The 21,641-nt window shown below is 42.8% G+C and overlaps 1 protein-coding gene across 5 annotated transcripts in view; it reads left to right on the top strand.

Annotated features, from left to right (window-relative positions):
• Positions 1-19,193, top strand: part of LATS1 (large tumor suppressor kinase 1) — a 45,199-nt gene extending 26,006 nt beyond the window's left edge. For all 5 annotated transcript variants that reach the window (XM_075924417.1, XM_075924415.1, XM_075924416.1 and 2 more), the window contains 4 exons: positions 227-809; positions 1,916-2,098; positions 9,234-9,340; positions 15,669-19,193. In XM_075924417.1, the coding sequence (XP_075780532.1) occupies positions 227-809; positions 1,916-2,098; positions 9,234-9,340; positions 15,669-16,175 (1,380 nt within the window). In that variant the 3' untranslated portion in view covers positions 16,176-19,193. The remainder of the gene's footprint in view (positions 1-226; positions 810-1,915; positions 2,099-9,233; positions 9,341-15,668) is intronic.
• The last annotated feature ends 2,448 nt before the right edge of the window (positions 19,194-21,641 follow it).

Below are 21,641 nucleotides of genomic sequence, written 5' to 3'. Positions count from 1 at the left end.
TCCCTTAGTTGCACATTTTGTGGGCTGGGGGCTTTTTGGTTTTGTTTTAACCTTAAGTGTTTTTATAGAGACCTAATGTATGTTAGGCAAAAAAATTGTTTTATTCTCATTTTTACATTGAAGTTTTTACTTTACTTTGCCCAAACCTTCTAAATGTATGCTAATAACCACAAAGAGAGAAGGTGGGTTTTTTTTTTCAATTGTGAAATTTAATTTTCTTTCATAGGTTGGATTGTCCCAAGATGCCCAGGATCAAATGAGAAAAATGCTGTGCCAGAAGGAGTCTAACTACATTCGTCTCAAAAGGGCTAAAATGGACAAATCAATGTTTATAAAAATTAAGACTCTTGGGATTGGGGCATTTGGAGAGGTTTGCTTAGCAAGGAAAGTGGACACTAATGCTTTATATGCAACAAAAACCCTGCGGAAGAAAGATGTGCTGCTTCGGAACCAAGTTGCCCATGTTAAAGCTGAGCGGGATATCCTTGCAGAGGCTGACAATGAGTGGGTTGTTCGCCTGTATTATTCATTCCAAGATAAGGACAATTTGTACTTTGTAATGGATTATATTCCAGGAGGTGATATGATGAGCCTGTTAATTAGAATGGGTGTCTTCCCAGAAAATCTGGCACGATTCTATATAGCAGAGCTGACCTGCGCAGTTGAAAGCGTTCACAAGATGGGTTTCATTCACAGAGACATTAAACCTGATAACATTTTGATTGATCGTGATGGCCATATTAAATTGACTGACTTCGGACTTTGTACAGGTTTTCGATGGACTCATGATTCGAAATACTATCAAAGTGGTAAGCTGTTTTTGTTATCTGAACTGATGTAGTATTTCATGCTAATTCTAAGCGTGAGTAAAAAGATGAACATGACATGAACAGAGGTAGAATTTAATACCCTAAGGGAAAGGGAATAAACTAAAACAGTATAAGCATGCGTTTTTGAAGTAGTAAAAAAAATCACATCTAATTGAAATAGTTATATCAGTACAAAAACTGTGTTGACCAGGATTAAATCACTTTTGAAAATGGTATGGAGGAATCTAAGTGTCAAGTTTTGACAATTTTACCCGAGATCTACAATCTTGATACCTTTTTTGCACTTACATGGAAATTCACTAATTAAGCTTTTTAAAAGAAATTAAGCATTTTTAATGCCATCATGATAGTTGTAGGAAGTTTATAGCAAAGATCGTTTTGCATTTTGTTCTGCAAGTGGCAGTATCTTAATCTTTTCTTTATTTTACAGTATTTTTCCTATAGATAACCTGCAAATGAAAATTGGGCTTGTGCCTTTTTTTTTTTTTTTTTCTTCAATAGATTTTTCAAAATCCTTTTTTTCTGGCTTATTTTTACACTAGGAATTCAGTGCCTCTTTAAAGTGTTGGTGGTGATTTTTATGGTTATTGGAGAAGTAGCAAGCAGGGTGACATTATAAAAGAAGGGTAGTGTGTGAAAGTTGAACATTTGTGATAGGTAAGATTTTTTTAATGACTGTTTCAAACGTTTTATTTTTTAAACTATTTAATTTCAGTGATATTTTGGAGATGGCCTTTCTTTACTTCAGATGACAGAAATAACAGTATATATCCTATATCTCCAACAAATTTTGCAGCAAAACTAAGGAAGATCAGAATTTACATTTAGGCAAAAAATCAATTTTTAAGACAAAAGAGAGAACTCAACTTTCAGACATTCTTTTACATCATAAGCAGGGGGGAGCATGCAAGCTTAATACTCTAAAGTATATTTTTTAAATAATTTTAATTTTAAAGTACTTGAATTCATCAGAATGGAAAGCATTCTTCATAATAGGAATGTTGAAGAATTTGGAGAGAAAATACAGTTAGTTAAGAACCAAGTTTAAAAACTATAGTATTAGTACCTTCATTTTTATATTATAGGTGACCATTCACGTCAAGACAGCATGGATTTCAGTAATGAATGGGGTGATCCAGCAAACTGCAGATGTGGAGACAGGCTTAAGCCACTTGAGCGTAGAGCAGCACGTCAGCATCAACGCTGTCTGGCACATTCACTTGTTGGCACGCCTAACTATATTGCACCAGAAGTACTGTTACGAACAGGTAAAGCTTTTTAGTTTGATCCCTTTGCAAAATGACTGTCTAAAACTGGTGGATTTGCGGCACCCCTAGCTGGCCAGGCCCCTGCCTCTCTTTGATCCAGCCCAGCTGGAGCGTGGTGAAACCTCGGTGGGCTGAACGCCACAGCCAGCTGGGCTGGGTCAAAGAGGGGCAGCCACCCAGCCAGCTAGCCACGGGTTCAACCCACTGAGGTTACACCACACTCCAGTTGGGCTGGATCAAAGAGGCAGCCATCTGGCCAGTAGTCATGCCACCAGCTGGACTGGAGAAAAGAAGGGCAGCTGCCTGGGCAGCTAGCCACAGGTTCAGCCCGCCGAGGCTGCACTGCACTCCAGCTGGGCTACATCAAAGAGAGGAGACTGTCCCTCATTGTTAACTTGTTGGCTGGGATGCTGGGGGGGAGAAGAGGTGTTTGTGTGCGCACACCTGTTTATCCTTGGCTTTTGTCTTCTGCCCCTGGAGGGGGTGGAGCTGGGCCTGCTCCACAGAGCCAGGGCTTGGTGGCCGCCACATGTGGTGCGCTGGGGACCAGGCTATGCTGCACTGTTCCCTGTGGGCTGTGCGCAGGGTCAGGGAGCCCCTTCTCCAGCACCCTGCTGCACCAGGCTGGGCTAGAGCCAGCCCTGGACTCTGCCTGCCCCAGCCCTGGAGCTGTTGCCTGCAGGCAAAGGGCTGGGCCAGGCAGGGAAGTGACTTTGCACCCCCATCTCCGTGCCTCAGCGCTGCTTTTAGGAGTCTGCAAGTCCCAGCGCTGCCGCCCTGCTAGTGAGTGCGCTAGGGGCACAGGGATGTGAAGGCTGGATGGGAGGGAGCAGGGGTTGCATTGAGGGGTATGGGGTGATGCAGGGGATCAGGCTGGGGGGAATCATGGGGCTGAGAGAAGTAAGGCTGGAACAGAGGGTAGATGGGGGGGGGGGGGATACAGTTTGTAGAAGCTGCATTTCCCTTTACTCCCCACTTCTTTGCCTCCCTTCCCAGATAGCTATTTGGCTGCATTCTCACCCTTTCACCTTTTCTGTGTTATTGCCCCCAACCCCTTCTGCTCCCAAACTCCATCTTGTACCCACACCCTCTTCTACCACCAAACTCCTTTCCGGACCCTGCCCTCATCACCCCATCCTGCAGCCCACCTCCCACCCAAATCCTGCATCCCTATCCCACTCGATGGCAGTGTTGTCTTGCACATTGAGCCCCTAATTTTTGTTCTCATCCCAGATCCGAAGGGGGTCCACAAAATCTAACAACTCTGGAACCCCAGAAAAGTAAATCTGGCCTATGGGAAGCCCTGAATCTCAGTCCTCCCCCTCACCCTGTGGGGGCTGGAGTGCGAGAAGAGTGAGGTGTCTCAGCTGGGGGCCACATCAGCGAGGGTTGGGGGTTTTGGGAGGAGTTTTTTTTGTTTCTCACTTCTGTGGTCCCCAACTGATTTTTTTTTTTCCTGTGGATCAGTGGCCCCCGACCCAAAAAGGTTGCCCACCTCTGCCATAAATAACGAAAACATTGAAACCTTTTCTGTTGGACATAATGTTTTACTTTATTTAAAATGAAGTTTGATAAACTAACATGAGAAAGTTAAAACGCTTAATCTGGTTTAATTTAAATTATTAAACATTCTCCCCAGCTGCAGCCGTAGCAAAATGACTCGGGTGTAATTATATAATTAACGGTGAGTTTCCATTAGCAACGGGTAGTCTGTGGAAAGGTTTGGAGAGGTGGGGCCTCAAGAAAGGGAAGGGGTCTTGGGCAAGGGATAGGGTAGATCCTGGATTGCCATGACATTTTAAAAGTGATCTTGGGTGTAAAAAGGTTGGAGACCACTGGTCTAAAGGCTCCGGCCCTTTCTAAAACCAGCACTTGTATAGATTGATTAATAATGGAGTTGGTAACTGGTAAGTTAAATGAATTCTTTGCTTCAGTCTTCACTCTAGAGCTGTGGTCACCAACCAGTAGCTCGTGAGCTACCGGTAGATCTCAGGGGCTCTAAGAGTAGCTCTTGAGCCCTCTCTGAACTGCGCGCCTGCGCAGTACATTTACATTAGATTTCCTCATTTGAGGAGCAGCTACTCACTGAGCAACAACACAGGTGAGTAGCTGCGAGGAATGGTGGGAGCTGGGAGGTCGGGAGGGCTGAAACACCCCAGCTATCTGACTATGGCTTTTACAGCTGGAGTTAGGCGCAGCCTCCCTGGGCTGAGCGCAGGGCTGGAGGGAAGAGAAGCAGCTGCCCAGCCCGCTGGCCATGGCGCTCAGCCAGGGTGCACCACACTCCACGTGGGCTGGCGCAGAGGAGAAGCTGCCTGGCCTGCTGGCTGTGGCGTTCAGCCCAGAGGAGGCTGAACCGCGCTCCAGCTGATTGGGCAGCTTCCTTTCTGCGCCTGCCCACGTGGAGCTTGGTGGCACCCTGGGTGAGCACCATGGCCAGCTGGCCAGGCAGCCGCTTTTCTCCGCTCCAGCCCAGCTGCCCTGCGGTCAGTCTGGAGGGAGTGCGGGTCAGAGGCTTCCCTCCGTGGCTGGTGTAGGGAACTCTCTGTCCCCAACCTTGTTCCCTCTCCTCTGCCCCAAACTTGTCCCCCGCCCTCCTGTTCCCTCTCCCTTGCCCCCCCAACCCCGCTGCAGAAACCTGCCCCCCCAACCCCGCTGCAGAAACTTGTCCCTCAGCACCCTGCCCCCCCTGCAGAAACCAGTTCCTTCTGGCCCCCTATCTCCTACTACAGAAACCTGTCCCCTTGCTCCCCTCTGCAGAAACCTGTCCCCCTTAGCACCCTGTCCCCTACTGCAGAAACCTGTCCTGGCACCCTGCCCCCTCTCCCCTACCCCAACTGGCACCCTGTTCCCTGCTCCAGAACCCACTAGCACTCCTCCCCAGTACTGTGTCCCCTGCTCCCAAATGACTTTTCTATGGGTCAGTGACACTTGACTCAAGGCAGGTTCCCTGCCATTCTCATAAATAAAGACAATGCAGAAACTTTTTGTGTTTAACATAGTATTCTATTTAAAAATGAAGCCTGGCCAACAAACCCCCAATTGGGGTCAAGCCCCCATCTGGCCACAACCACTCCTGCATTCCCCCTTCCCCAGAGCCTACATCTGAGCCTATCAAACACTGGAACCTCATGCCCTCAGCCCCTCACACACCCCAACCCAAATTCCTGCACCCTCACATCCTCAAGCCTATGGCTTGCTTAGTATCCCAACACTGCCCAGCCTGGAGTCCCCTCCCCGAGCCAGTATCCCCTCCTCCACTTCCTCCTACATCCAGATTTCCTCCCAGAGCTTTGCACCTCTCACCCCTTCCCACACCCAAATCCCTCATTCCCACCCCAGAGACTACACATTCTGTCTCAACACAGCAAGGGTCCAGCTAGACTGCAGGAGTTTTTCAGGATTCTGGAGATATCCCAGAAAAACTCTTCTGCATCCAGGGTTGTGTTTGTTCTTCCGCTTTTTTAGTGGAAGAGAAAACAGGCTCTTTTGGTCACCCCTATATTCCTCTTTCCACAAGGAATAAGGTGGCTTCCAAAAGAAGGGTTTTTTTTCTGACATTTGGTCCAGTGTAGACAGGCCAAATGTTGGAAAAACCTCTTCCTACAGAAGAATAAAAAAAAATAATCAGCAGTATAAGGATTGGGGATAGCAAGTGATGGAGAGGAGGAGAATAGAGAGGGTGGGGCTTCAAGGAAGGGGCGGGGCTTCAAGGAAGGAGCAGGGCGGTAGATCTTGGCTTGGTCTGTTATTTAAAAAGTGATCTTGGGTGTAAAAGGTTGGAGACCACTGCTCTAGAGGATGTAAAGGATATTCTCACTCCATAGCCATTAAAAACGGTTCCAGAGGTGATTCCAGCAATTTTAGGCCAGTAAGCCTAACTTCAGTACTAGGCAGATGAGTTGAAACCAGTGTTCCCGCTAAGATTTTTTCCATCCATGAGAGGAATGAGTTTTGTCATATTAGTGAGGTCATGTGTGCCACCCTGGCACACAAGTTATTAACAAATATATACTGTCATAAAAGAAAGAATATTAGTTGGCTTTAATTATAATTAAGTCCAAACTCCTGGCCCCTTTGAAGTTAATGGGATTTTTGCCATTCTGTAGGACCAGGATTTTACTCTGTGTGTAGCACAGAAGACTTTAAAGACAGAATAAAATTGATAATTTTTCTCGCTAAAGGTTAGAAATTGTTACAGCCTTTTAACAGTTGCCTTTTACGTTATCTGACATTTCTTGTCTCCAAACATGAGTAAGTGCAATTCAACAAATCTAAAACTTGTGGTTCTCTGGCACAGTTCCATCCATTACTATCATGAGCAAATAGTCTTTCCGGACAGACGCACTGAAAAGTAAGAGACATGAGTATAAGCAGAGTGGCAATAAGGATTTTACTGCTGCCCCACACACTGTTGCTGAGAAGTTATTTGAGTAGGTAGTGCAATGTATATAAGCAGCTGCAGTTACATATTAATGGGTCTCTGAAGTGAGTCTATGAATTGGCACATGGAGTTTTGCTTCAGCTGACAGCCCTAAGGATAAACTTTTTTGGGAGGCTGGATAGCCCCCAAGGTACTTAATTACCACAAATGCACATTTTTCAAACCTGGTTTTTTTTAGAAGTTTTTAAATTATCTGGCCCCAAGTATTTAAATGAACCCTTGACTTCTTACACTAAACCAGGATCTTAGGACCTGCATCATATTGTCCATCACCCAAGGCTTAAATCTGCTGTGCTCCATGCATTTGAAACCATGTCCCAAGTTTACCTTAAATATTTCCTTACTCAACTAGTAGGAGTTCTGCATTGGAGAGATGGACTAGCATGGATTCTAAAAGCAACTTGAAAAGTATAGAGGGTATTATTTAGAAGTGTATAGTGTATCAATACACAGGATTACAGTGTCTTACAGCAGAGGTGAGAACAGTATGGCTGAGTTAAATTGGACTTTGTGTTCTTTTTACAATGAACAGTGTATCCACAATACACAAGTTTCTGAGACATACACTCCCCCAGCTCCCCAAACAGGTCCTAGGGCAAATTCAGGAAAGACTAGACTTGACATTGCTGAGGTTTCTAAGGGAAAGAGAAACAAGCAGGGGGGAAAAAGCTTTTTGGAGGAGAGGATGGGGGGATGCAGCCCCAGGAGCCTATGGAAGGCTTAGAGTTGGGGGCAGAGCCACGTGGTGGTTGCCCAGCTGCTCCTGGTGCGGGGCCATGTGGCGGCCTGCTGTCCCATGTGCCAGAGATGGAGCCAGGGCTGTGGTGTGGCTGTCTGCCCCCCAGCTGCGGCCCCAGAGCAGCTGCACTGCACCTCAATTGCAGCCCCCAAACACGAGGCAGCCGCCTGCTATGCGGCTCTGCTCAGGAGCAGCTGGGCAGCCATCACGCGGCCCTGGCCTCAGCTCCATCCCTTCCTTGGAACTGGAGCTTGGGCTACATGATGGATGCCTAGCTGCTTGCAGGGTGGGATGTGTGGTGGCTGCCAGAGCTGGAGTCAGGGCCGTGAGGCAGCTGTCCCAGGTGCATGGGGCAGCTGCCCACCATGCAGCCCCACCCTGAAAGCAGCTGGGCAGGCACGTGGCCCTAGCCTTAGCTCTAGCTCTTTGCTGGAACTGGGGCCAGGGCTGCGTGGTGGCCACCTGGTTGCTTCTGGAGCAGGCTGCGTAATAACTGCTGGAGCGTGAACCAGGGCCATGGTGCAGCTGTCCCAGTAGGGGCAGCTGCACTGTGGTCTGGCTCCAGTTCCAGCACACAAGGCAGCAGCCCGCCATGTCCCAGCTCTGCAGGGCTGCGTGGTGGCCACTGAGCTGGAGCTGGGATGCAGCTGTCCCAGGCATATAAGGCAGCAAACCACCATGCACCCCACTGGGCCACATGGCAGCTGCTGGACCCCACCACTACTTACCTTCCAGGTTTAGAAGGAAGGTGAGTGCTGCTGCACAGCGCTGTGAAGGAAGTGGGTGGGCTTAGAATTCTTTGTGCACACCCCCCTAGAGGGAACATCAGTTGAAACTGTAGTAAAAAACAATTCTCAGCCAAACAGGTGAATACATTATAAGGGGGGGGGGAACTCTGAAGGGCATTGGTAAAGCGAAATCATGTCTCACTAATCTGTTAGAATGCTCTGAGTGTGACTGAAAGCTTTTGGTAAGATGCCTCACAATAGGCTCTTGAGCAAAGGAAGCAGTCTAGGAATGAGAGGGACGATTATTTCAAATCAATAACTAGTTAAATGATAGGAAACAAAGGGTGGGAATAAACAGTCAGTTTTTACAAAGGGGGGAGGCAAATAATATGATCCCTCTCGGATCTGTGCTGTTTAACATATTTACAGAGTATCTGGAAAAAGGGTTAAACAGTGAGATTGCTTAAAATATACTAAATCCAAAGCAGACTATAATGAGTTGAATGTATCTCTCTCAAAACTGGGTGACTCAACAAAATGGCAGATGAATTTCAGTGTTGATACATGCAAAGTAATACTCAGTGGAAAATCCAGTCCCAACTATACATACAAAATGTGATCTAAATTAGTTGTCACCACTCAAAGAGATTTTTGCAGTCATCAGGAATAATTCTCTGAAAACGTTTGCTCAGTAACAGTCAAAAAAGTTAATAGAATCGTAGGAGTCATTACGAGAGGAAATTAGTAGGCAGCAGGTTTAAAGCAAACATAAGGAAATATTTCAAACACCACACAGTCAACCTATGGAACTTGTTGCCAGGGGTTGTTATGAAGGCCAAAAGTGTAAATTGGTTAAAAAAAAAAAAATGAGAGAAGTTCATTTTGGTCCAGCAATGGCTATTAGACAAGACGGGCAGGGACACAGCTCCATGTGATGGGTTTCCCTCAGCCTCTGGCTGCCAGAAACAGTCTAGACAACTGTTCATTCCTTCTGAAGCATCTGACACTGGCCATTGTCAAAAGATAGGATGCTGAACTAAATAGGCTATTAGTCTGACCCAGTATAGCTGTTCTTGAGCTTCTCTGGGTCAAAAATAAATATTAAATGATTATTAATCTGGAAAAGAATGCAATAAATATTTACTTGATCATTGTTACCCATTGAAATGTAAATCTAAGTAACCAAAGCAGTGGCTTCACTTTCATAGTTTGCTTTTGTTTCAGGATATACCCAACTGTGTGATTGGTGGAGTGTTGGAGTAATTCTTTTTGAAATGTTGGTGGGGCAGCCTCCCTTCCTGGCGCAAACACCACTGGAAACCCAAATGAAGGTAATTAAGAAAATTAGGTGTTAAAATTATGTAATAGTAATGTGCAAAAGTAGCAGTATGTATAATCCTACAAGAATTGCCTTTCTGAAAAAGCAGAGTTAGAATTTGTGTAATGCTTTCTTATATAAAGTAAGAGGAGATATTTTTAAGTGAATAAGCGCTGTACCACACTAGGTGATTAAACTAACTGTATCTACAAGTCAAAGGGTATCTTTCAGAGGGTAAATATTGTAAGATCTGATGTTTCAGTTTCACACAATAATCCAAGCTTGTCATTAGTTCATGTTTTATCAAGAACTAATCATTTTTGCCCTCTTACACTATAATATGTTTGGGAAACTTCCAGCATGCTGGCCAGATCTGGCCACTTGCTTAATTTCATCCAGCCCACAGTTGCAGAATCACTGAGCCTTGACTCCCCTGCAGGATTGGAACTGCAAGTGCTCGCTCGCCCTACTGCAGGGGGAAGCCAAAGTGCCAGGCTGCTCACCTGTGCTCACCCGTTTCTGTGGAGAGGCAAATGATCAGGGAATCTGAGAGTCCATGTATGCTTAACCCTGCAGCTCCCATTGACCAGTAACTGTGGTCAATGGGAGCTGTGTAGGTGGCATCTGCGGGAAAGGGCAACACGTTGTAGCACTTCCAGGAGTGGTGCGGGACCAGGGAAGAGAAGGGAATCTGTCTTAACCCCACTGCGCTGCCAAGTGCCAACTGCCTGAGGAGATAAGCAATTTCTGGCCAGAGTTCTACTACCCTTCCACACCCTAAACCCCTGCTCTAGCCCTGAGACCCCTCCCTCATTTTGAGCAGGAGCCAGCGCTGTGGGGAGCTATCAGTGGCTTTTGAGCTGGCTCCCTATGAGCACAAGACCTGTGGAGCGCGCCCCCCCCCCCCTTTTACCTCATCACTGGTGCCTCTGACAGACAAGCAGTAGCATGGGACGAGGGGGTGGGGGAAGAGGCGGGAGCTAGTACGTACAGGAAGCAGGCTTTCAAGCCAGCTCCCCATGCATATCGGCTCACATGAGCTGCTTCCGCCGCCCCTGCCCCGCCTCCACGTTGCTGCCTTTGTCCCCAACGGGCCCAGGCTCACCGCGAACAGAGGTTGTGCCATGGGATGCTGGCACAGCTTCTGTCCGCGGGGACCTTGGACCTCCTGTGGTCAGGGGCTGCTTCTTGGGATGCTGGCATAGTTTCTGTGCATGAGGAGATGTTTTTTAAACTGACTCCCCTCAAAAACCGGCTCCTACCTGCCACCCCATGCTGCTGCCACTGATACAGAGGCAGCAGTGTGAGATGGCATGGAGCTCCGCCCCATCCCCATGTCTCTACCCCAGATGCCGGGTGTGGAGGAGCGCGTCCCTTCTATTCCTCTGCTTCCTTCCTCTGCCCTACTCCCATTAATCCTCCACCCCGCTCTCTCTCCTGCTCTGTCTCTCCCTCTTCCCCGCCCCCCCCCCCGTGGCTGTACCCCTTTTGAACCGCCCACCTGGTCCCACCCTATTAGCCCCTCCCCCTGACGCACGTTTCCTGTAACATCTCCCGACTTAGCACACCCTCCCTGCCCCCCGACGTACCATCTGGCACGTTGCTGCCACCGCTGAATTCAGCGTTCTTCTGGCCGCAGTGCGACTCAGGAGCAGGTGGCACAGGCGGCTGACCACCCACCGTGCACCCCATAAATTGCCGAAGTCAGCGCGGGCTGAATGCGGGGTGAATCGGTTCTACTCTGTGACGGGGCGGACCCGCTCCCCCGATCTCCAAGAAATATGTCCATATAACTCTTGATTCTAAACAATTTTAATTGGTTACCCATAGAACACTGGATTGACATACTGTATATTGCTCTTACGGGGTTTGACTGTTTATTTTGGAATGACATACTGCTAACTTGGACTGCTACTCACCAGATTCATCTTTCCTTTGTTAATAGCAGCACATATTTTCATCATTGCTCATCTGGTGGAATTAGATGCCTTCCTCTGCCAGGATCTATAAATCCTAGAGCTAATCTAATTCTTCTTTCCAAATATTTTCCTCTCCCCCACCTCCCCTCCGAACAGTTATATACATACCGTGTATTAACATTAACTCTGCTGGTCCTGCCCCTAGGTACTATCGAATAGTTGTGTAACCAATAATATTTTGTGTGGTTATATAACTATTCAGTTAATCACAGTCTAATATCCCTGTTTTCAGCATGCTTTCAAAACAGGAGATCTCTGTACTCGCAGCCTTCTGACTTTTACCAGCCTTGGTTATGTTGTAGGGGGATCCAAAACACCCCTAGCCTTCTCCAGGACAGTACAAATATATGAAGACTGTTAGATCATTATTTCTTTAATGGCAAAGAGCTGTGGAAACTGAGCTGAAAAACCTGGGGCACAGCTAGGGAATCATTGAAAGACTTGCCAGAAATGGATAGGAGTGGTGGAACTTAGTTGCTGCCTTCAGTGCCAGAGGCATTATGGGAACATTGTGACAATGAGTATGAGGAAGTCTGTGGTGATTCATATCATTTTGTCAACTAAGCTTCTGGTGATACTCCATAAATCAGTTGTGTACTTCCATTTTCATGATTCTCTTGCCTTTTGTCCAGAAGTTTAGATTTAATAGTTTAATCCTTAGATTTATAGCTGCTTCCAAGTGGCTGTTCGCAGCATATGATGTTATTTTTCCAGTAGTTCCTAGTTTTTTAGAGTATGTCTACACTTGCACCCTAGTTCGAACTAGGGATGCAAATGCAGGCATTTGAAATAGTCAATGAAGCGGGGATTTAAATATCCCGTGCTTCATTAGCATGATCTCGCCGGCACGCTAGTTTGAATCACAGCTGATTCGAACCAGGAAGTGCATGCCGGGACGTGTTAGTTGGAACCAAACTCCTTGGTTTGAACTAACGTTACTCATTTTTTGAGGAGTAACGTTAGTTCGAACCAAGGGGGTTGGTTCGAACTAACGTGTCCCAACGCATGTATTTCCTGGTTCAAATCAGCTGTGATTCGAACTAGCACACCAGTGAGATCATGCTAATAAAGCGCAGGATATTTAAATCCCCGTTTCATTGACTACTTCGAATGCCTGCATTTGCATCCCTAGTTCGAACTAGGGTGCAAGTGTAGACATACATTAAGAGTTGTTTTTGAGGCTGAACAAAAAACTTAGCATCTGTAGTCTAACACTGATCTTCATCAGTGCTCAGTACATCATCAGCATCTTCTTATCTGCAACCCATTTGTTTCCAGCAATGCTTTTAAGTAAGCATTTTTAAGTCATCCTACTTTTACATTTTGGTATGATTATCTACATGAATTTTCCAAGTTAATTTAACATCAAATACTATTCCTAGGAACATAAGCTTTTGACTAGGTCTACGCTAAGTGAGGCTGTGTCTAGACTACATGCCTCTGTCATCAGAGGCATGTAGATTAGACACATAGGCAAAGGCAAATGAAGCCGCGATTTAAATGATCGCGGCTTCATTTAAATGTACATGGCTGCCGCGCTGAGCCGACAAACAGCTGATCAGCTGTTTGTCCGCTCAGCGCACTAGTCTGGATGCTCCCCTAACGACATCAAAGCCCTTTGTCGGCAGCCCCGTTATTCCGCGTGGGACGAGGTTTACCAGAGCTGCCGCCAAAGGGCTTTGATGTCGGCAGGGGAGCGTCCAGACTAGCCTGCTGAGCGAACAAACAGCTGATCAGCTGTTTGTCGGCTCAACGCGGCAGCCATGTACATTTAAATGAAGCCGCGATCATTTAAATCGCGGCTTCGTTTGCCTTTGCCAAAACAACAAATCTACATGGCTCCGTTGACGGAGCCATGTAGTTTAGACGTACCCTGAGAGTCAACTTAAGATATGCAATTCCAGCTACAAGCACAGTATAATTGGAGTCAATATACCTTAAGTTGAATTTCTGTGGTGTCCCTAATGTGGGAATTTTAAGGGAAAAGTTCTCCCAGTGATTTCCCTTAGTCCTTGCGACCTCATGAAGTACCGGGGTTGATAGGGGAGTCCTCAGCGGTTAATTTAGCAGGTCCTAACTAGACCTAAATCAAACCCCAGAATATCGATCTCTGGACCCTCAATCTCAGAAAACACAGACCCGGCCTTAGTTTTTGCAAGCAAAAATTTAAATCCCCAATTACTTCTCCTCTTGGAAATTCTCTGGAGTACCTAATTTGTCTTTTACATGATTACTTTTATTCTTTAGACCTAGTCTGTATAGCACAGTCATCTGTGAAAAGGAATATACCTAGTCCTGTCTTCACAAATTCTGGGAAGTTATTTATCATAATGGAAAATAGAGTTGATAATACTCCCTTGTGGAGTTCTATCTGTAAGCATATGGGTTTTTGATAAAGCTGTTCCCATTTCGACTTATATAGTTTCATTCCTTGAAAAAGTCACTCCAAAACCATTCTCTCTTTTATTTCAGCATTGGCTAATTTATATTGTTTTTTTCAACATCCAGGGAGATTGATATAAAAGTTCTTACTATTTTATGCTTTTTTTGTACTTCCATTTCTAGTAGTCTCACTATTTATGTTCAACCATGCATTTTCCTTTTATGAAACCACTTAGTACTGTTATAATATCATTTTCCTTCTATGTATTTCCCTAGTCTTATATGAATAGTTTTTACCATTATTTTCCCCATGCTTGATGTGAGGGCAAACGGAACTGGTAAGGCCCTGCAGCACCTGATGCTGCTGAGCTGTGATTGGCTGTCACTAACCTACCAGCCCTTGAAGGACTTAGTTTTTTACCTTTGTTGCTCTTTTTCTTACACCTTGCTGCTTCCTGGGACAGGGTATAGCAGAGATGTGCAGCCTCTAGAGAGGCCATGAAGTCCTGGTACACCCCACCATAACTAAATAGTTACATTCTGGAAAAAAGTAAAAGAAAAATATAAGAGAAGTAAAAAGAGCATATTCCTCAAGAATGGGAACAGTCACATAGTACAATTAGATTCAATCCAGAATGATTAAAACAAATTATATATTTTTATGTCCATTAGAGGAAAATATCGGAAAGAAGATTCAAAAGAACACATGTAATTTTCAGTCCTGGTTTTAGGCCCTGGTGAAACCCTTAGAAGTCTTAATATTGGATGACATTAGAAAATTTAGGAAGATATTACCCGATTGAATCTTATAGTCTTTCCAGATTCTGTCTCTTGCTTCCTGAAGGAAAATACATTCATAAATGTTTAAGACTAATCATCTAATCATAACTACTCAACCTCCCTGAATTTCAGTAGCTATGTCAACCAGAGGACTTCTCCCTCTGTGGATAGTGCCACTTGAGGAGGAGGATTTATGCATGCAGGAGACCTTTCTACCCTTGGGACAGAGCTACTGCATTAACAGTACAGCTACATCTATACATCTGCGTCACTGCAGCAATTCTGGTGTAGACTAGACCTAGTCAGTACAGATTTCCTATTTGTACAATGAGGATAATAATGCTTTAGAATCATAGAATCCTAGGGTTGGAAGAGACCTTAGGAGGTCATCGAGTCTAGCTCCCTGACCAAAGCAAAACCAGTTCCAACTAAATCATCCCAGCCAGGGCTTTGTCAAACCAGGACTTAAAAACCTCTAGGGATGGAGATTCTACCACCTCCCTAGGTAACTCATTCCAGTACTTCACCATCCTCCTAGTTAAAGTAGTTTTTCCTAATATCCAATCTAGACCTTCCCCTCATTGTAAGTTTAGACCATTACTTCTTGCTCTGCTGCCCCTCACTATTGAGAACAGCCTCTCTCTCCATCCTCTTTGGAACCTCCCTTCAGGAAGTTGAAGGCTGCTATCAAATCCCCTGTCACTCTTCTATTCTGCAGACTAAATAAGCCAAAATCCCTCAGCCTCTCCTCATAGGTCCTATGCTCCAGCTCCCTAATCATTTTGGTTGTCCTCTGCTGGACCCTCTCCAATGCGTCCACATCCTTTCTGTAATGGGAGGGGAGGCAGAATTGGATACAATTCTCCAGTTGTGGCCTCACCAGTGCCTAGTAAAGGGGCACTCCTTATGGGGATGTTGTGAGCTAAATACATTACACATTTTGAGGCAACTTGGATGTTCTGATAAAGGAGGATCATATAAGTACTGGAGATAGAGAGGATTGCAAAATAAGTGAAATTATCAAGAGAGTGGGCTTTGGGAATTTTAGTGTAAAACTCTTACCAGTGTTAAATGATAACTTTAAAAATATATATATTTTCATTGTGCATTTCATTCTTGGTTTTTTTTTTAAGAAATTACAAACAGAAAATGAAACATCTAAGTTTTATTATTTTATCTTTTCACACTTCCTTTTTAAAGGTTATCAATTGGCAAACAACTCTTCACATCCCGCCTCAAGCTAAACTGTCTCCAGAGGCCTCTGACCTTATTATCAAACTCTGTCGAGGGCCAGAAGACCGTTTAGGCAAGAATGGTACAGATGAAATAAAAGCTCATCCATTTTTTAAAGCTATTGATTTTTCAAGTGATCTACGACAGCAGGCTGCTTCATATATTCCTAAAATTACACATCCTACAGATACATCCAATTTTGACCCAGTTGATCCAGATAAATTGTGGAGCGATGATAAGGAAGGGAATGTAAATGACACACTTAATGGGTGGTACAAGAATGGGAAACATCCTGAACATGCTTTTTATGAGTTCACATTTCGAAGGTTTTTTGATGACAATGGCTACCCTTACAACTATCCAAAACCCATTGAATATGAATATAATAATCCACAAAACCTGGAGCAGGAATCAGATGACGATGAGGAGCAGGCAGGCAAAGGGATTCAAAATCGTGATCTAGTTTATGTTTAGTAGAGAAGTTGAAGTAGTTCAACCGTGTGTTTTGATGTTGGGATTTTTTTTAAAATCTCTTGTTATAAAAGAAATAACATAAGATTGCTTAGGTAAATATATGCACACTTTATTAAAAATTATCATTATCTCAGAGTTCTGTATCTTTGCTTTCTGTACATTTTGTTTCCCCAAAATGAAGGGAAAATCTTTTAAAATGTTAACTTATTCCAGCATTATTAATCATTAATTTAGAAAGGAATTGATGTTAGGAAGAACTGTGGTTTATGATGATTTCTTCGTACTTTAAGTACTCAATATAGGAAATAGTGAATTCTTAAAAGGAAATGCCTGTTATCTATTTGTAAATAGGTTAAGTAATTTAAAAATAAAAATCTTTTTCAGAATTTGTGAATGATAGTTCTGCCTTGCTTTGACCAAATATAAATCTTATCGTACACTTACAAAAGTATCTGATACCTCTCTGATACAAGCTGCTGTATTGTGGCTTTTCACAATATCACGCTTGATTGTTAGCAAAATTAAGCCTGTCTGATAGGTAATTCCCAGTCAGTATGGTAACTGCACAGTTCACAGCTTTGAAACTAGGAAGCATCAGTCTCTCTGTAATGTGACTATAAATGGTTTGAAAAAAGCTTAGCGTTTTTATTTATATTTAACTTATATTGAAAGTATAATTAGATTTAGAGCACTGTGATACCTAAAACCAGTAATAGTATTTACTTATTAGCAATTAGCTCTCTCCCTGTTAGTCTGTCTTGCAGATGGGGGAGAAATAACCCTTTAGAAAAAAATAGCCTGAAATCTGACTGAAGCCAAACTGTAAAGTCTTAAATTGCTCCAATCAGAAAATGTATAGCTTGAAAATTGTTTTGAAAATAGACATTTTTAAGGTCAATGCCTCTTGTTTACTACAGTCATCTAGGCCATTGTACTGGAATTCTTGCTCCCTGAGCATCTTGAAACCATGCTCAGAGCTGATATCACAACAGTGTAAGGAGTATGTGCAGTACCACTATGGTGCTATCATGATAAATGATTTTAAAATAATTTTAAGAAAAGAAACCTGGTTTTTATGAATATTTGCTTATATTTCTATTCTGAAGCACCTATCGTGATGAAAGTATATTTATATAAACTATGCATTACTTTTAATAAAACTATTTTTCTATAGTCTGAATAAGGTGTGAATCAGCAAAACACAACTCAAGTCCTGTTTGCCTGTCTGAAAGAAAGCTGTTCTGTCTCTACATTTTGAGTCATAATGTTTAGCTTCAATATTATAAAATGGATGCAATATATTAATCAGCTTTTTATTTTTGTTTGTAAAAAAAGGGTTTATTTCAAAGTAAATAATCTTTTAAAGGACTGTCTTCATAATGTTGGTAAGTGTCCCAGTAAAACTGGCAGTTTTAATCTCCTTTACATATCGTTCAGTAAAGTGTAATATATTACTGGTTAAAACCAATTTTATCTGAGCATATTTCTCCTGTTTCCAGTCCATTGAGATCTAGATTTGTGATTGGTCATGGCCAAAAAGTGATGGATTTAGCTGAAAAAAGATGTCTTTTCTAAGGCTCTTTCATAAGTTTAACTACAAAGAGAATTTCTGATAAACCAGCAATTGAGTGTTTTAAACTAAAATCCATGGCACTGAAATATGAGATACTGCTCTGTCATTTTGGAAAAAAATACATAAACTGGTATTTCCAGTTTTTTTTCTTATTCTCTACCATTGTATTTCTGATGCTCCTAATTTAAGTTTGCAATCTAGATGCTGCAATATGTACTCCATACATATTTCTCTGCTGGATCTCCTAGTGCATTACAGTGCGCTAAGTATTGCTCTGGGAGAAGAAATATCCTCATGAGCAATCAATTGTGTTGCCTCAACTCTCCAGTATATTACCCTGTGCCCATGTGTGAAACTCCCGTTGACTACAGAAGTAGTTCCAAACATGGATCCAGGATATGTTGTGACCTTTAGTGTCTTCTGTTATACTATTGATATTTTGGTCCTTCATAAATTTTGCTGTAGAATCTTCTGGGGCATTGATATTTGTTCAGGCTAGTTTATATTGACAACAGAGGAGAGATGCTTATAACCAGCAGCTGTGAGATTGTATAATCATAATTTTAGTTCAGATGTCTTGAAAATATTTTCAATTGTAAAGAATTAAAATAAGTCATTGTCTTTTATTGCCTCATGTATACATATAAATTGTATTTATAAAATGTTCTGTAATCATGTAACTATTGTAAATACTGTTCTGATGTATTGTTCAATGATATTCTATCCTAGGGCAGGCCCTCTTGCTGTATCTTTTCTATCTTCATATTTCTAATAGAATCAATAGAATGTATGACTAGAAAGTCATTGTGAGACTGACTTAAAAAATCTTCTGCTGTTGCTAATTGCAAAGCTGAGAATGGGTATGATTTATTTGGACTTAATTATATTAGCTAATGCAGTTGGTGGGTTCTTAGATGCTGCTGCTGTTACCCCACATACCATAAGACTCTGTTCCAAATATTGTTGGTATTTAAAATCATATATTTAATCTCTCTGCTTTAATTCCACCAAAGTAAAGAGATAACAAATTTCAGTCAGCATAGTAGTAAAAATGGTATGAGTGCCTTAACATGCTTTCGATAAAAGGCACTATTCAAGTTTACGTGTGTGTGTGTGTGTGTGTGTGTGTGTGTGTGTCGTATAATAAATTTTTTGTTGATAAAACACTACAATTTTATAAAATTACATTAGATTGAGAAGGAATTGCAGCCTTCATAGACAATATAACTAAATCATCTTTGCATATTTCTGAATGCTACAACTGTTGGTAATCAGTGACATTCCCTACAACTGTTTTATGAATCTGTTCATCTTTCTCAAAATTTGTGTCTCTAGTGTAATATCTGTTGGGATTTAAAAAAATCAAATTAAGTAAATCTTTTTCCTTGTAAATGGCAAATAAATTCTGGTTCTACTAATCAAATACAAGTTGAAATTTGAAACTGTTTGAAAGCTGTTGGTCTTCTGTTGTCTTAAATCTGTGCAAATGGCATAACTTGGAACTGGTAAATCCAATGCATCATCATGCAGTTAACTAATACTGCTGTATTACGTATAATTAGACAGAGTTTCTGACCTCTTTCTAGAAGTTCGAATAACTGAAATCACAATAATTATAATTTGTCACACTTGTTTCTCACCCCCCCACTCAAATGATAAAAATGGCCCTGCTCAGCATCTGCTTATTCAGTGGATAATGAATCTCTCTATAGACTGTACATAATGAACAACTGACTTCATAAATAACTGCATTTCCTGGCATTTAGAGCAAATGCGGCTCTCAAATTAGGAAATCAATTTCTAGCATAAGAATGCTGTCCACATATAGAACATTATTTCTTCTTTGATAAACTTCATCTTAAAGTGCGTATCTAAAAATGAAAATAGATGCACAAGTTTTTGCTTTATTAAAGAGGTACATCACATGCCAGCACTTCTACCAGACTTAGACCTCTCTGACTTAAAATAAATTTTTAGTGTTTTGAGATTCATGGCTGGCTAGTGAACAAATGGGAAGTGATCCTTCACTTACAGGTTAAACAGAGTTCAAAACCAGCAGAGTTTCTGAAATCAAATTATGAATTTAACTTTAAACCCCTTCTGGGGTTTTGCCCACAAAAGCTTATGCTCACATAAATCTGTTAGTCTTTCAGGTGCTACAGGACTCATCGTAGTCTATCCACAAAAACACAGCTACACTTCTTATAGTTTTCACTCTCTTTTAGTCAGATAAACTCTATAGGTGGGTGTATATCCTGTCTGACACTTGGCATAGGATCCTCTTGTCCTTCCACCTAAACTCTAGAACCGCTGCCTCAGCCTTCTCATAGGCACTCCAGTTTATAGTTTAACTCTTTGGGGCCCAAGTGACAGTTAAAACAAAAAGCACATAGGCTTTGCAAAGGAACTCTTTACGCGTACACGTTTTACTCCCAGAAGTATAAAAGATTTATGGATCTATGCAAAAACATCTAACTCCAAATCCTTACAGGCTCACCCCCATCCCTCTGCTTTGGTCAGAGGTCTATCAGCATTGAGGGTACATGGAGACTCCCAAGTATCTAATGCAACTAGTCCTTGCTGCTGGTGACAGTATGCCCCCTCCGCACATAAATAAATAAATAAATAGAGATTGCCTATCTCCGGAAGGGCCCTTGGAAGGTCATTGAGTCCAGTCCCCTGCCTTCACAGCAGGACCAAGTACCATCCCTGACAAATTTTTGCCCCAAATGACCTCTGCAAGGATTGAACTCACAGCCCTCGGTTTAGCAGGCCAATGCTCAAACCACTGAGCTATCCCTCTTACTTACATATGTTGACTTGGTTATAAGCTCTGCTGTGAGACCCCTCTATTCTAGCTAAGCTGGCATTCGTATATTTATCCCCTCCTGTTTCACAGGAAGGACCTGGTAAAACAAGACACGGCTGTAGCATATCCGTATAGAACCCTTATGTTCTGTCTGGAGGGTTCATCCTATGTTAGATCTCCAAGATGAGGACTGCGTCGTCCTACAGCTTTCTATGCATCACCTTTGACTATGCATAAATCAGTTTAAACTGGCTCTCAATATAGGTTCCTACACAAAGTAGAGGTTCTATTCCATAATGCAGGTTTACAATAAATGATACAAAACAAAATGGCATTTATAAAATTACATTCCCAACTCCTCTCACAGGTTCCTTCCATTGATTTCAGAGGTGCTTTGTGCTGGCTATACATATCTGAGGGTATGTCTACACTTGCACCCTCTTTTGAGAGAGGGAGGCAAATAAGACATTCGAAATTGCAAATGAAGCCGGGATTTAACTATCCTTTGCTTCATTTGCATCATCACATTATGGCACTATTTCAAAATAACAGACGCTGTTAAGACACGGTTATTTTGAGAGAAAACCTTTCTCTCGAAATAACTGGCAAACTTCATTGTACACGGAGCCAAATTTTGGGGAAAACGAGGTTTACAGGGATGTTGACAAAACGCGTCCACTTTTTTTTCAAAAAAGTGGACGTGTTCCTTGGACATGGAAGAACTTTCCCACAATACCTCCAGTATCCCAGAAAAGCTCTGCAGTCTAGATGTACTCTGAGATTGCATCTGATGTAGATAAAGACCTGCTGCAGTAGCGTATAGCAAGTTGCATGCAAGTTGCAGACCCAATGATGTATATTAGATGCTTCAAACACCTGATTCAGCTGTCTGGCCCAGCTTTTCACAAATCAGATTTAAGAAGATACTTCCTGCTTTCTTCAGACTGAAGCTTGCTGCAATACAATGGTCTTTACACTGTGTTTTCATTCAACATTTCACAATACATAGCTGCCTACCCTTATTACCAAACATATTCTCCATGGAAAGTGGCTAACAGAAGAAACTTCGGCTTCTAACAATCCA

This window comes from Pelodiscus sinensis, chromosome 3 (genome assembly GCF_049634645.1).
Source record: "Pelodiscus sinensis isolate JC-2024 chromosome 3, ASM4963464v1, whole genome shotgun sequence".
NCBI classification, from domain to species: Eukaryota; Metazoa; Chordata; order Testudines; family Trionychidae; genus Pelodiscus; species Pelodiscus sinensis.
This window is presented reverse-complemented; position numbering and strand designations above follow the sequence as displayed.